Source organism: Pelodiscus sinensis, chromosome 16 (genome assembly GCF_049634645.1).
Source record: "Pelodiscus sinensis isolate JC-2024 chromosome 16, ASM4963464v1, whole genome shotgun sequence".
NCBI classification, from domain to species: Eukaryota; Metazoa; Chordata; order Testudines; family Trionychidae; genus Pelodiscus; species Pelodiscus sinensis.
Genome location: NC_134726.1, coordinates 22,943,221 through 22,959,526, shown reverse-complemented (window position 1 = coordinate 22,959,526; position 16,306 = coordinate 22,943,221). Strand labels below are relative to the sequence as shown.

The 16,306-nt window shown below is 49.0% G+C and overlaps 1 protein-coding gene across 7 annotated transcripts in view; it reads right to left on the bottom strand.

The window, feature by feature from the left end:
* Positions 1–16,306, bottom strand: part of OTOA (otoancorin) — a 74,116-nt gene that overhangs the window by 17,533 nt on the left and 40,277 nt on the right. For all 7 annotated transcript variants that reach the window (XM_075899476.1, XM_075899477.1, XM_075899480.1 and 4 more), the window contains 4 exons: positions 8,293–8,480; positions 6,504–6,659; positions 4,636–4,778; positions 2,671–2,807 (listed from right to left, as the gene is read on the bottom strand). In XM_075899476.1, coding sequence (XP_075755591.1) covers positions 2,671–2,807; positions 4,636–4,778; positions 6,504–6,659; positions 8,293–8,480 — 624 coding nt within the window. The remainder of the gene's footprint in view (positions 1–2,670; positions 2,808–4,635; positions 4,779–6,503; positions 6,660–8,292; positions 8,481–16,306) is intronic.

Genomic DNA, 16,306 nt, shown 5'->3' with positions numbered 1-16,306 from the left:
TTTTCGAGCAAGGACCCTATATGCCCAAGCTCAAGAGGGCATTCAATCTCGTCCATCCCACGGGGCCCTGCTAAGATGGGCCTGACCTTGCCTACATCCTGTGCTGCCCCCTTCTGATTGGCTCGGCCTCCACCCCCTGGCCAGGGCCTGTCTTAGGTTCTGGGCCAGGATTCACATGCCCAGTTTCTTGGCTGCTCTCCTATCATGCCTCGACTTCCATGGCTTCCCAAGCTCAGTGAACAGATCCTTGGAGAGTTCGTGGAAGATTAGGAGTTGGCTCTCTACCCTCCCCTCATCCCTAGGGAGTAGGTTGCTAAACCCGGGGAAGTCCCACCCAATCACAATTGGATATGGGAGCCTCAGGACTATCCCTGCTGCCACCCTTGTGGCTCTCCCCTGAATTTCTATCTGTAGGGGGATGACAAGATAATAGCTGTTGTCTCCATGCACATAGGATATCCTTGTGTGCTTGGTGTGGGACAGCTGGTCCTGCTCCATCAGTTGCCCTGAGACCAACGTGATGGCACTCACTGAGTCCACCAGTGCCGTAGTCTCTATGCTATTCATCTTAACGGGCTGGGTATACCGATGGGGGGGATGGGGTGTTGCTATGCCTTCCAGGTTTATCAGGCTGCAGGGGCCCCTCAAGTCCCCGAGGTCACACTGCATGGGTTCTTCCACCTTTGGACACTGTGATGCTATATGCCCTACCTCCCCACATGCATTGATACTCTGTGTGGGGTGCCCCCTATTTCTTGAGCTTACCCCCTGACCTTCCTTCCCCAGGTCCTCAAATCCCTTCACAGCCTCTGGCCACTCTCCCATCTCCTTTGTCCCATACCAAGTCCTATTTGAGGGCTCAGGGACACAAGGCCTTGGAGCCAGGACAGCTCTCTTACCCATCTAAACTTCTTTCCCTGGGGGTTGTAAAAGACCTTTAGCCATTGATTATCTCTCTACAAAGGCGACAATCTCGTCATATGAAGAGCGGCCATTCTGGCTGACCCATACTTGCCGGTCAGGTGGTAGCCCCCTCATATATCAGTCCAGGACGATGATTTCCACAATCTTCTCTGAGTTGTGGATCTTGGCCCGCAACCACTTTTGGGCCAGGTGGATCAGGTCGAATAGCTATGACTTGAGTGTTCTGCCCTTCTGGTATCTCCACTCCTGGAACCTTTGGGCTCTGATGGCAGTTGTCACTCTGGACCTGGCTAGGATCTCTGCCTTCAGTTGGGAGTACTGAGTAGCCGCTGCTTCAGGCATGTCAAAATAGGCCTTCTGGGCCTCACCACACAGAAACAGAGCCCTGGATGCTGGCCCACTAGGCTTCCCACAGGACCATCCTCTCCAGGAGGTATACCTCCACGTCATCCTCCCATCATCTTCTGAAGGTAACTGTTGGCCCGCAGGGACCGAGTTCCATCTTGGCCATGCACCTGGGTGGTCAGAACCTTCAGTTGCATTACTACATCCTGCAGGGTGGCTCAGTCCTGGGCGGCCTGGCTCATCATCACTTGGTTAGTTTCTTGCTGTTTCTACACTGACTCCCGCTGAGCAGCCACCTGAATCCTGGTAGCTTCCTGCTGTGCTGCAGTGGCTTGTACAAGCACCTTCACTACGTCCTCCATCTTGCTTTTCTCTCTTCTTACAGGGGTGGCTTAGCCTGCCCTTGGTGGGTCTGCCACCAGGTCTCACAGCAGCGGAGGATCCCACTCTAACACCACGTGTGGCAAGGTTAGACCCCGTTCAGTCCACAACCCTGCAGTCTAGGTATTGCGGCACAGGTCCCACTTACCCTTTCTGGCATTTGGGCTTCTGTCCCTTGGCAAAAAGGGGCGTGAGGCAGATGACCCTGGTCTGGGTAATCAGTCTTCCCCAGCTACTGGCTGGACTTTCTGGCTACTTGGGGAAGCGAGCCCAAACATTCCCTGTCAGAGCCTTTTATCTTCCCCACTGTCTCTGACAATACTGTCCTCCCTCTTTTTCAGTTTTTCTGAATCTTTCCTTATCAGTTACAACTTCCCTCTGTCTCCCTCCAAACTCCTCTTCCCCTCTCCCCTGCCCCCAGCAAGGAAGGCTTTTTAAAAGGCCTGATGGCTGCCTGAAGTCAGATTAGCTAGCCCTTAATTGAGTTATAGGAGCCTGGTCTCAGCTGCTTCCATTCTGCCCTTGATAGCTCCAGGTCAGCGTCTCCTGGTTGCCCTGAAGTAACCCTCTCCTAATTAACTAGGGCAGTTCCTGCTTTTAGAGCTGCCTCTCTCTCTCTCTCTCTCTCTCACTAATCTACCCCTATAACCTGCCCTCTCTCACTTTCTCTCTCTCTCTCTAATCTACCCCTATAACCTGCCCTGTCACACAAGGTTAACTCATTGAGATATGTACAGAAACAAATGTATTCCAGTATGCCACAGGGAAAGCAAGTGCAGATTCTGACAGAGGACCCTTAGCAGTGGAAAGTTAAAGCACTCAGTGGAAACTCTCAATGTGGTTTGTTTTTTGTTGTGTTTTTTGTTGGGGGTGGGTGAAGGATGTTAATGTAAATGCTGCTTATGGAGGGGTGACTCCTGTCCTTTGCCAGTGCAGAAGAGCACATGTGATGAATCTGGCTTGTAATGCTTTTAAAAACGATGTTTCAAAAACATCACCGATAGAAGTTGGTCTTATTACCTGCTATGGTACCAATCTCATGTACAACAGAGCTGTTCCATCCTGTAGCGATTCCAAATACAGATTCTGCCATCTTCTTAAACTCTTCCAGAACAGGAGGGCTACATGGCAACAAACCAACTCTTGCAATCACAGCACTGCAAAAGGTGAGTGGGGTTAGGATGACACACTGTAATTACAACCAATATTTAAAATGTATGAAATATACCTAATTTATGCTATCAAAATTGTAAACGAGAGATGTTAGCGTATAGTCATGTAATTGATTAACTGAAAAGCCTGAGCTTATCGGTTAATCCAAATGACTACACACACTCCTCCCCTGCCTTGCTGTCTCTGCCGCTCTTAAACCAGCTCCCCTCGAGCATCAGATTCCACAGAGCTGCCTACCTCCCCACCCTCTCTGCGCTGCTGCCTCTGTTAGAGACAGCAGTGCAGAGGATGAGGGGGCAGGCAGGAGCCAGTACATGCAGGGAGCCAACTTTTAAGCCGGCTTTGTGGAGTTGCCTGCTCCCGCTTGCTACCTCCCAAGAGGCAGCAGGGGTAGGGGGCAGGTGGGAGCCAGTGCTTGGGGGAGGCAGCAGCGTGGGGTAGCAGGGGGCTCCCTGGGAGTGGTGCTAAGAGTGCACTGGCTGTCGGTCCCACCCTTAGAGACCATTGAATAATTGTGTAACAGCAAAGATTTTGTGTGGTTACACAATTATTAAACAATATCTAACATCCCTATTGTAAACCCAGTTTAGGCCCAAATATAGATGACCACACTGCAAAGGAGTTAGAGCTGTCAGCTTTTTTTTTTTAAATCTAAAATACTTTATGCAACAAAATTGAGTTTCTCAATTCAATAGCTATACTGGATCACATTGGAATCTGTTTTAAACAAGCTACAAAAGGCTCCACTAAAAATCAGTTGCTTGATCTGGTGTTTTCTAAAATAAAGGCTGAACAAACTTCCATGTAAAAATCAGGGAATATTTTAAAGGGTCACTGAAGATGTCAAAGTTGCCTAATCCAAGTAGTCCTTCAAGAAGATTCTGCTGGATACTAGCGGGCTACGTCTACACTGGCCCCTTTTCCGGAAGGGGCATGTAAATTTCACTAGTCGTCGTAGGGAAATCCGCGGGGGATTTAAATATCCCCCGCGGCATTTAAATAAAAATGTCCGCCGCTTTTTTCCGGCTTTTAAAAAAGCCGGAAAAGAGCGTCTAGACTGGCCCCGATCCTCCGGAAAAAGTGCCCTTTTCCGGAGGCTCTTATTCCTACTTCGAAGTAGGAATAAGAGCCTCCGGAAAAGGGCACTTTTTCCAGAGGATCGGGGCCAGTCTAGACGCTCTTTTCCGGCTTTTTTAAAAGCCGGAAAAAAGCGGCGGACATTTTTATTTAAATGCCGCGGGGGATATTTAAATCCCCCGCGGATTTCCCTACGACGACTAGTGAAATTTACATGCCCCTTCCGGAAAAGGGGCCAGTGTAGACGTAGCCGCGGTGTTAAAAAGAGTCATGTTTTAATGTAAACATGGAATATTTCAGCGGTTCCACATTTACATGTAAGGGGGTAGGCAGCTCCCTGTGCATACCAGCTCCTGCCTGTCCCTCCCCATGCTGCTGCCTCTGATACAGAGGCAGTAGGACAGGGGGAGGGAGGAGCTTGAATGTAACCATGAAGTTTAACTGATGAGCCCAGGCTCACTGGTTAACTGTTTAAGCATTTAAACTATCACATCCCTACTGGATACATGGCTTTCATTAATGGAGGTGGCATCAGAGAAAATGTTCCCTCAGCGCAGTTCAATGACCATGGATAGACATCTTCCTGCAGATTACAGCATGCCCAAAAGTTTTTTAAGTGTCAGAAAAGAGCTCTTCAGACATAGTGCTTTTGGAAATCCACATTTCACCACTAATACAATGAAGAGAGACTTAAAAATAAAATAGTACTTAATTTTGGTAATAAAATGTTTTTACCTGAATTCTGTAGTCTTTATCGTCTTGATATCTGAGGTGTTCAAAGCACACAGATTAGCTCCTAATCCTGCTAAATGAAAGCTTTTCAGCCTATGGACTGTCTGACTAGAGTCCTTAAGAAACCCTTTTAAAATAGATTTAGCCTGCAAAAGTAATGAGATTAAGAACAGTTATAAATGTGATATACTGTTCTATGACCGGAAGCGAATACTGATATCAGAATACTGATACTAAACTGTGCCTGTGCATACTCCCACTGAAGGCCATGGCAATTTTGCTCCTACTGACGACAATGGCAATGTCAGTGATACTTACAGCACAGTGCCTCTGTAGCTGGGCCTAGCACAACTGTCTACAAGTGCAGACAGTGTGGCTCGAAGGCACTTAGCACCTCCCGTGACCAGGCAATAAACTAACTCTTTACCACAGTGAGGAGCAACCTAGGTTACTGAGTGGGCCACATGAGTGGCCCTCCTTAATCTCAGTGAGCTGCAAGATTGTCATCACTAAGACAGTTTCCTGGGAGAGGATAGTTTTGCTAACTACGCTTGTGTACGTAGAATTTGTGAAGTGTGCCAATTGAACCATAGCAGCACTCTGATGCAGAGGGAGCACAGAGCTCTCACAACGTTGCGTGAATTTAGCACACACCTCACTTCACATGCCCTTGCTTTTTGAGGGTGTCACTTTTGTAATACTGGTAGGAAAAAACTATGCAGATGAAAACCAGCAGAATCTGGCAACTCTGTGTGTGGACAAAGGTAAATAAAATATCTCATGGGCCACATATAGAACCCCAGTGGCCCACAGGTTGCCCACCACTTCACCAGACCCACCAGTTACTGAAGCATCTAAGAACTTCCCAATTTCAATTCAACTGAAAAGAACTAAGTCATAGATAATTTTCTCTCTTCCATAAGAGGTCAATATAAAGTTCAGGATTGCAAAATTAGAGTCTTTCTGTACTCTTTAAGTGTCTTATTTAGATGCTAACCTACGCTTAATGAGTAATCAGTATTGCTTTTAAAAATACAATAGGAAATATCAAAAGTGAAGTACTGTGTTAAAACACTCCAGTTCCTTTTGTTCCCTTATACAGTAAAACTCCAATTGTCCGGCATCCAGTGGTCCGGCACTCCTGATAGTCCAGCACCAGCTGGAACCCGGAAGTGCTCCAGCCAGCCAGACAATTGGAGCTGCTCTGCCCCCGGCTTCCTCAAGTCTGATGTTGGTCAGTTTCAGCAGCGGTGGACTTGGGGAAGCCCTGGGGCAGAGCACCCCAGCTGCTCTGCCCCCGGCTTCCCCAAGTCAGCCACTGGTCAGTTTCAGCAGCAGTGGACTTGGGGAAGCCAGGGGCAGAGCAATTGGGGTGCTGCCGGGTTGGTCTCGCAGCACCGCCCTCTCCCACGCTGCGCAGTTCCCCGCTGACCTCCACCCCCACCCCCACCCCAGACTCCTCATAGCCCTTCCGGTACTCCGGCATATTTGATAATCCAGCATCCCCTGGGTGCTAAAAGTGCCGTATTATCGGAAGTTTACTGTACTGCCCGAAAGGGACTTTTGCCCGAACGGGAGCAGCATAGTATTTCCACAAAAAGTACTGATTTCTTACAGTAGGAAGTCAGTGCTTTTGCGGCAATTCAAGCAGCCAGTGTAGACAGCTGGCAAGTATTTCCGGAAAAGCGGCTGATTTTCCAGAAAAACTGGCCAGTCTAGACACAGCCTTAGAGATGGCACTGGAGATTATTGCTGAGAAAAAATGGAAGGGCAGTACAAGGAGCTGTATTTGTTTTGTAGGCAATTTCAAGTCTTGGAGGGTCATTCATCCTGTGCCTTTTCACCAGCAGTAAATGTAAAAAAATATTTACCTGGACAAGAGTCCATTCTGTTTGTTGACTAAGTGCAGCAATGGTGTCAATAGAACTTAAATCCAACTCTTCTATTTCACTCTCATTGAAAGCTATGGCAATGCGCCCAAGGGAGACAATATGGTAACTCTTCCAGCCCGGCAATGCACTCCAAACCTTAAAAATAAATTAATATAGAGCTTCTATTAGTTCATAATGAACACACATTTGCCTGCTCCACTGTCTCCATTTCCGATCTTAAAGTAGTAATTAACAAAGATGAAGCACTATGGACTGGATTGTGTGGTCTTCTAATCCAATTCTTCACGGTTGCACACAGTCATTGGGCACTGCAAAGAACTGAGCCCTTCTTGTTTCTAGGTTGGTGACACTCAATTTATCTAAAAATACTTCCATTGTCACACTAGATGACTTCCAGTTAGTGAATATAAGTTGGGTGAATGAGTGGGTATGATTGGATCTTTGTTCTTATTGTTTTAAACCTTTTTTCCCCTCAAATTCCTTGGTTTAAAAACAGCCATTATTCAGATTTTACTGATTTTCACCTGATTTTTGGAAGTGCCGGAACTCCCCAGATGTGGCTCCCTGCTCCAGAAGGAAAGATCTTGGTCTCCCCCTCACAGTTTTCTCACCTACCCAAGGAAGGTTGGTGGTTGCTGCTTCACAGTGGGGGAGCGAGAGAGCCAGGGAGCGAGATTTCCTGACTGCTGCAGTGACAGGCTTGCAAGGAGGGAAGACTAGGTCACTGCTACATGGTGGAGGGTAACATGCATCCCATCCAATGCCCCTACCACAAATACCAGCACGCTGTCCCCTACAGTGCACCCCCCAATCACTAGCCCCATGACTATTAGGCATCCCCATCCACTCATGCTGCCTAGGAATTTGGAGTTTATAATGAAACCCCTAATATTACACACGTCATCAGTAATAAACTAAAAAGAAAAGTTTTATTTTTGTAATGAATCAGAAAGGACAAATTCTTTCTTCTCTTGTTGCTTTTTTTCTGCCCTCCCATCCCTCAATATTAATGCCAATATTTATTTAGAAAACTGAAGTTAAATTTTATGCTGATGTTTCTACCCATTTTTAATTTTTAGTAAAAAAAAAAAAAAGACACATTGCTGATAAATTTTAAACAAAATTACAACTGGAAACACGGAGCTTTATTCAGCTAACTAAGAAAGCAAAGCATCAGGGTGGGGAAAGGCTAGTATATTGCCAGGAGTCATATAAAAATAACCCCTCTTCAAGTTTCAGGTCTCTAATCTAGCCTGCCAATGGTGGCCACTTCTTTACTGACTACAGATCTCCACTAGATATGACCAGCTAATTAGTGAAGACAAAGGACCAACTCCTGATTTAGGGTCTACACACAGGGTTGTTGTTGTTGTTGTTTTTTTTTTTTTAATAAGATAACGGTTTCTACATAGTTTAGCAGTCTGATTCTTAGCAGGCTGAGTTATATCCTCGGCTCCTGCTTTGTGGTTTTTCTTTTGTTAAGAAACAATGAAAAGATAGCAATAAATAAATAAATAAAACAAAGGCATTTTAAAAAGTGAAAACACAAGCTGCTCAGCATCCAACACCTCAGATCTATTTAGCCAATTGACTCTCAAACCATGGTGGATTTTATTTTAGGGCTAATCTTAGATTATTTTCCCAATAAGCAATAGGCATTCCTGGAGCAAAAGTGATTGTAATGGTAATGGTGGCTTTAGAAATGCACATTTCAATAACAGTAATTTAAATTATGTATTTATATTTTCTTCACAGGCATAATAGCTACCTGCTTAGCTTTCTCCTTCAGGACAATAAGCTGGGATCGGTTGAAACCCATTACAGTCCCAAGGAATCCCACGTTTTTGGTAAAAGTCTCTGAATCCAGGCATTGTAGTTCCTGAACTGACCAAAAGGCATTTGCTTCTGCTAATTTAATAATCTCATCTGAAGAGGGGGCTGTGATTCCTGTGCAGTCTGGGAAGAAATCAAAACACAGATTGAAGAGAAGACTCCTATAGTAATCTCCTTGAAGAAAACTAACAAAAATGCAAAGCAGCAAAGACTTATGCTCTCTTGTTATGATGTTGACGTATCATGTATTAAACTGGAGCCAGGGCAATCTTGGCATTAATTTAAGCATAAAATATTTTTGCAATGAAACAAAAACACGTTTTTAAAAAGTACGTGAGCAATTAATGTTCTTGTTACAAAACTAGTATTTACCTATGTTTGGGTATGTCTACCCCACAGCATTTTTCCGGAATAACGGAAAACAATAATTGTGTCCACACTGACTGTCGAAATAATACAGGGCTTTTTCCGATGGCGGTAAACCCTCATTCTACAAGGAATGACGCTTCTTCCAAAAAAGCTTTTTCAGAAAAAGGCATGTGTGGACACGGAAGAGGGAGTTATTTCGAAAAAAGAGGCCTCCAGGAAATAACACAGATGCCCTGCTGGCCACTCCGTCCACACTCATCACAACTCTATAGTTCCTGTCTCCCAGCAGCTCTTAACGCTGCACACATTCGGGACAGGGCTTGTGGCAGGAAGCTGGCCCTGGGTGCTGCAACTCACTGCGTGACTTCCACTGCCACACATCTGGGCACTATGTCCCAGGCTCAAGCCCCCCAAGAGCCCACTGGCCCGCACAGGGAGCATGCACAGGGCTCCCAGGAGCCTGCCAAGGGCAGGAAAAGATGTGGACCATCCTGGTCTGGGGTGCAGATCCTAGCCCTCCTCGAGGTGTGGGGCAAGGAGGAGACTCTCCAGGATCTCCACTCCAGATGGTGCAACACTGATATATATGGCTGGATGGCCAAGACCCTAGCCACAAGGGGCCACCACTGCACTCTGGAGCAGGTGCGGAGCAAGGTAAAAGAGCTCCAGCAGAGCTACGCCCGGGCAAGGGAGTGCAGATCTCGGTCCAGGGGGCCCCTACTCCTGCCTCTATTACAATGAACTGCACCACATCCTGGGGCTGGGGGCGGTGCCGCCCTTTCCCCATCCCTGGTGGTGGACTTCAGGCTGGAGATGTCCATTGTTGCCCGACCAGGATCCCAGCCAAAGAGGAAGAGGAAGACACAGCCAGCACCCTGATGACGCTCATGTTGGAGCTGGTTCCCCAGAGCCTGGATGTCTCCCAGGCATAATATGAGGGCAGGGAAGGATCAGAAGGTGAGTGCTCCTAGTTTTTCACACACACAGGGCAGGGGTGGTGGACACTGAGGGGCTGTGGTGCGACCAGGGCTGGATTAAGGGGGGGGGGCAGCCGGGCAGCTGCCTGGGGCGCCTGATGGCAGCTGTACGGGGCATCGCGCACCTTAGTGCTGCAATCAGGCGCTGCGCACCCAGGGCTGGGGGCCGCGCGGTGCCCCTTAGAGCTGCCATCAGGCGCTGTGCACCCAGGGCTGGGGGCCACGCGGTGCCCCTTAGAGCTGCCATCAGGCGCTGTGCACCCAGGGCTGGGGGCCGCGCGGTGCCCCTTAGAGCTGCCATCAGGCGCTGTGCACCCAGGGCTGGGGGCCGCGCGGTGCCCCTTAGAGCTGCCATCAGGCGCTGTGCACCCAGGGCTGGGGGCCACGCGGTGCCCCTTAGAGCTGCCATCAGGCGCTGTGCACCCAGGGCTGGGGGCCACGCGGTGCCCCTTAGAGCTGCCATCAGGTGCTGTGCACCCAGGGCTGGGGGCTGTGCGGTGCCCCTTGGAGCTGCCATCGGGCACCACACGCCAGATGGCAGCTGTAAGGTGCGCAGCGTGCCCGGGGTGGAGCCATGCATGTGCCATGTGCCCAGGGGCGGAGCCACGCATGCGTTGCACGCCCACTGCCCGTGGTGCAGGAATGGCTCGAGCCGGTCCTGGGGGCGACTGTTGCTCAGTCTTCTTGGCCTGGCCCTCATGCTTCAGTCTATGCACATGGATGCACATGCAGCGCCAGTCTGTGTCACGCAGCCCCAGGAGGCAGCCCTGGAGCACCCCCGGGGCTCCTGCTCACAGCCTCTGGGGAGGTGAGACACATGTCTGACCCTGGGGTGCAGGGGAACACCCTCCCACCACCAGCCACCACTGGAAGGAGGCTGAGGACAAGGGCACAAGCACACCCGCACAGACTCTGGAGTGACACACATGGCACACAGGCATGCTTGAGGCACCACCCGCTCCCGGGGCAGCACTGCCAGGTGCAGGTGTGCGCGCGGCCCCAATGGAAACCCAGGTTGCTTGAGGCCCTTCTCCCGCCCATGGGATCCCAGCATGTCTGGACACTTCCCTTGCCTGCTTATTCATGGGACGGGGGGGATGGAGGGAGGGGACAGAAAGCATGGTCTGGGCACCTGTGGGCCTCTGTAAGGCAGGGCCCGCTGTCCAGGCCACACATGGCCTTGCTCCCAGGACATCACCATCCTCTGGCCCAAGGTCTGTTGCTCTCAGCTCACAGAGGAGGGCAAGGCCTCAGGGACAGTGTCTCCATAGACGACTGACCACCTCTCTTTATTCTTCCCTGCTGGACCTGCTGTGAATGTGGGGCAGTCATCACCAGTTGAGCCAGCCGCCCGATCTCGGGGGAGCTGCAGGAGCCGGAGGGTCCATGAGGACCTAATGAGGGAGCACATATCTGTCCTCTAGAACATGCAGAAGACGCTGGCCTAGAAGGTCCGGGGTGACGCACAATGGCAGGACCAGATGGGGACCAAGCTGGTGCAGCAGGGCTGCAATATTTGTGCCATCATCCAGGAGATGATGACCTATCCGGCACCAGTCCCAGCCCCAGCTATGCCAGACCCTGCTCCAGTACCCCACCCCACCTACCCCCCTATTCTCCCAGGACCCCACCCCCACAGTCCCCGGACATGAGGTGGAACTACCACCCAAACCACACGCCAGTCTCAGCCCCAGCTCTGAGCCTCTCCTCCCCCCCACAATCCCATTATTTTTACCAAAAAGAAAAACACTTATTTTTTGGAACACCAAACTGTTGTATTTATTGACTGTACAGGGAAGGAGGGAAGGGAGGGGTTGTTCTGGGAAACGCAGAGAGGGGCAAGGCACAGACCCCTAGTGAAACACTGGGAAGAGTTACTGGGGTCCTTCAGAGAAACTCTCCCTCAGGGCCTCCCAGATGCACACCCCAAGTTGATGGGCCTGGTGGATGGCAGCTGTGTGCAGCTGCTTGAAGGCCTGTCCCTCCCAGCTGGCCTCTGTCCCCCACCCCGGAAGGAAGGCCTCCCCCTTACTCTCCACACTGTTGTAGAGAATACAGCATGCAGAGGCTACCTGGGAGATGTCGAGTTCCCCCACAATGAAGCGGGTCAGGAGAAACCCAAACCTCACCTTCAAGCGGTGGAAGGTACATTTCGCCTGGATGGGGGCCCTGCCCAGGCAGGCATTGAAATGGTCCCTGCTTGGGCCCAGGAGGCCTATATATGGCTTCATAAGCTATGGCATGAGAGGGTAGGCTGTTCCCCCTATGATGCACAGTGGCATCTCAATGTCCTCAACAATGATGTGTCACTGGGGAAAGAATCTGGGGGAAGAATGTGCCAGCCTCTAGTTTCTGGTAGAGGCTGGAGTTTCTGAATATGTGAGTGTCATGCGCCCTCCCTGACCAGCCAATGAAAACATCTATGAATTGGCCGTGGTGCTCGACCAGGGCATGCAGGACTATCGAGAAATATTCCATGCGGTTGATATACTGGGTGGTACGGTGTTCTGGGACACGGATGGGGATGTGGATTCCATCTATCACCCCCTCCCCCGCAGTTGGGGAAGCCTAGGGTGGCAAATCGGGCCACGATGGGGTCCAGGTCTCCTAGGCAGATGACCATGCACAGCAGGACGGTGTTTATAGCCCTTACCACCTGCAGAAAGAGACAAACAAACACACAAAACAGAGAATCAAAGGGGGGTGCCTGAGCCCTCGGGAGGTCCCCGAGCCCTCTCTCCCTCCACCCCGACAAACACCCCAGGAGCCACCCCCTATAAAGCCCGCCCACCCAGGGCTGTGGGGGGGCAGGACCCCCAACCTTTTCCCTAGGTTCTCCCTTTCCAGTATTTCCACACACACCCCCTCCAGGGACTGCAGCCTGAGTGCGCCTTACCTCCATGAGGAGGGCCCCAACGGTGGACCTTCCCATGCCAAACTGATTGCCCACAGACTAGTAACTGTTTGGTGTTGCACTTCCAGACAGCGATGGTGACCTGCTTCTCCAGGGGGATGGCACATAGCATCTGGGTGTCACGTCAACGGAGGGCAGGGGCGAGCCAGGCACACAGCTCCATGAATGTCTCCTTCCTCATGCGAAAATTATAGAGCCACTGCTGGTTGTCCCACCACTCCATCACCAGCCGGAACTGTACCCAGCCTCCAGAACCTTCTCTCCACCATGGGGTGTGGTTGCAATGGTGTTGTTCTTGCACACAGGCAGAGGCTCTCAATGATGAGCTCTGAGTCGAGCTCATGCAGGGCCATGAAGACAGCATGCAAAAACTGCTGCAGAAACTTCAGCATGGCAGTGTAGGGCCATCGTGTGTCCAGAGGCAGCTCTGTCTCCATGGCAAAGAGTCCTGTGGTGTGCTGAAGCGGACCAGAGCACGCACTACAAATGCTTTGTTGTCCCTTGGAGAGGTAGGCAAGCACAAGCTGAGAAATGGCTGTCCAGGGAGGTCCCTTTAAGCATGCATCTCAGATAGCCTTAGGCAACAGCACCCGAAAGCAACTGCTGACCCGATGCCCTGCCTGAACTGGGTGAACTGGCCTTAAATGCGAGATAGCGTCCAATCAGTATGGACGCTATCTTTCAAAATAGCACATCGCTATTTTGTTGAGCTTTTTGCACGGGGATGGTCTCTTTCAAAAGAAGCTTTTTGAAAGATTTCTTCCTGAAAAGCTTATGTCGAAAGAAACTTGCAGTCTAGACTTAGCCTCAGTGTAATTGGTCATTTGTGCTAGCCCTTGAATGCAGCACATGCTGGAAAGGAAAGGAGGTGCACAAAAACTTTTAAAAACAGTTATGTAAAAATACCTACATAAAATGGAATTTGCATGCAGCACCTAGCAAAAACATCTAACTATCCTAAGCACTGCTAAAAAAAAATGGTACCCTAACATTATTAAGAGTCAAATTCTGATGACAAAGTCTTCCACTGACTTCAGTAGGAGTCTTACTTGAGTCAGAACTCAATTAAGTTCCTTAGTCTGGTCTCAATTTAAGTTTCCACAGAGCTGTATTGAATTTTTGTTCACACACAAATTGCTGCTAAATAAACGTATCTTTGTTCAAACGGGACTGTTGAGATACAGATGATTATTCTATTACAGTACATATAGCAGCAGGCCTGAGTGGGCCTTTCAGTTTGAAGATGCTGTCAGTTGTATGACTGTAAGCTTTGCCTGACATTTAAATGAGGCAAGGAGATTGGTTTTCAGAACTTAAATGAGAGAGAGAAATGCACTACTCATTTTTTGTCAAATATGTTGTTAAAATGCTAAGAATTACGAAAACCCAGAAAGGGATGCTTAGTTACAATAGAAATGTTTGGTCTGCCAAGCTACATTGGTAAAACATCTGATTCTTTTTCTTTTCCATTGTTCATTTTGACAAACCTAGGTATCTATAGGCTTTATCTCTCTGATAATAATGCAAGGGAGATCTTAGCATTATATCATCTCTTATTAGCCACTCTCCTGTCCCTAATTTAGGAAATGATTGTTCAATCATTATCTACCAACATTCTGAATATCTTCAGATTTGGCCATCACTAGTAAAAAGAAGAATGCCACAGATGCTGACTCTGAGCTAAGCTTCCGTGGAAAAAAGCAAATTAAAAACATGGATGCACAAAATAGCTGTGTACTTTGAAAGGAATCAGAGGAAAGATTTATTTGAATCAAATAAAACTGCAGCAGTGGGTAGAACACTGAGAGGGATGAATCTGTGGACAAACAGAAAAACTTGGCTTCAGCTATACGAGCCAACATCATTGCTTTCCCTTTGTCCATAGTTGAAATTGGCCCCTGTTAAAGCTAGACTGTTTAACTTTCCTCCACTGCAAAAGGTCAACTTTTCTGATGTAAATGTTGCCCATGCAGAGACAATACAGTTCCATGCTCTTGCCAATGAAAACCTAATATTTTTGGTTCCTGGAAAAAATGCCCTTCAGGTGTTCATTTTTTTTTGTAACATACCGGCTCCTCTGGCAAGTTCACAGATGGAAGTATTCATTGCAATCCTGGCAGCATTTCCTGTGTGTGATGCCATTTCATTCTTGTTGCTATAATCAGATTTCACTCTGATCGGGTATGAATGGGGCAGATATTTGAAAATGCTTAGATGTGAATACACACAATAGCATTTCAGGACTCTGAGCTAGAATACCTGACTTTTAGTCCCAACATTACCACTGCTTCACTGTGAGACCTTGGGTAAATCACTTAATCTCTGCTGAAAATCTGCCCTCTCTAAAAAGTGGTCTTAGGATGCTCATTTTTATTTAAAATGATATTATTAAAAATACAGATTAAAAATCCTTACTTACAATGCTAAGTATTATTGTTGATATGAAACTCACAACTGGATATTCTGAAAGACAACCACTGGGTCCATTAGCATGAAATTTGAGGAACAATGTTAGATCAGTGTAATCCTGCAGATGTTTCCAGAATAATCCTGTTTTTCAGGGATTAAGAAATTAATCACTGTAACAGGGTGGCTTCCCCCTTTAATAGCTAGAGGCATGTAGCTAGGCTGAACCTCTAATATCTGGTACTCTCTGGTCTGGTAACATCCAGGGTTTGGTTGGACCATGGGTATTGCTGGATCAGACAGCCTGGCTGAGAGTGGGGGCAGCCAGGGTCAGAAGCGCACTCCGGGCCAGTGGCAGCAGGACCAGAGGCCAGGAGCACAGCACAGTTCAGCAGTGGGGAGCGCAGCCCCAGTCAGGGCTGGCAGCAGCGGGGCCAGCTCAGTGGGGCTGGCACAGCTGGGAGTGTAGCCCCGGGGCTGGAGGCAGTGGGGTCAGCGCAGGCCCAGCAGTGACTAGAGGCAACAGGGATGGCAGCAGGGAGCACAGCCCCAGCCTGGGCTGTGAGTGGAGCTCACTGGCTAGGGCTGGCGCCCAGGAGCGGAGCTGATGGCCGGGAGGGGACCCTTGACCTCCCCTGGTCTGGAACCAATCAGGTCCTGAGGGTTACAGACAAAGGAGGTCCAACCTGTAGTAACAAAGTAGACACACCTGAATCCTTTAAAGAGCAGGTTTGCTTTCTTGTGTGTGTGTGATGAGAGCTCAAAGTCTCCACTTCAACCAAATTAAACATACTTGTTGAGAAAGGCCTCAGCACTGGAGCATCATGATTGACTTTGGTGGGGAGTGTGGTGGCAGAAGGGGGCTCAGTTGCCCTTGAATGCAGAGCAGGCCACTGGGATGAGCCAGAGTAGCTTTTGGAGCCATGTTACTCAGAGCTGCAAGAGGGGGGTCACTGGAAGAGATACAGAGACAGTTGCTTCTGAGAGCAAGAAGGCTCCAGCAGATAACCCGGAGTCAGGAAAAGGGTTCGACGCAGGGAAGGCTTGCACAGCACCCAGCAGGAAGACTGGGGCAGAAGCTTGATGGGGATGTGAGAACTTTTATTTTGAAAAATTTATGTTATATATCCAGCTGCAGGAAGGAGTGTTGATTAATTTAACAGGAGTTTGTTTGGCATGTTTAAGAATCCTCTTAAAGAGGGAAACTGAGGCAAAGTGACTTCAGAGCAACCTTAGGCCACGAGGGGGCACTTGTGAGGCAACTGATCTGGTGAGAGTCATAA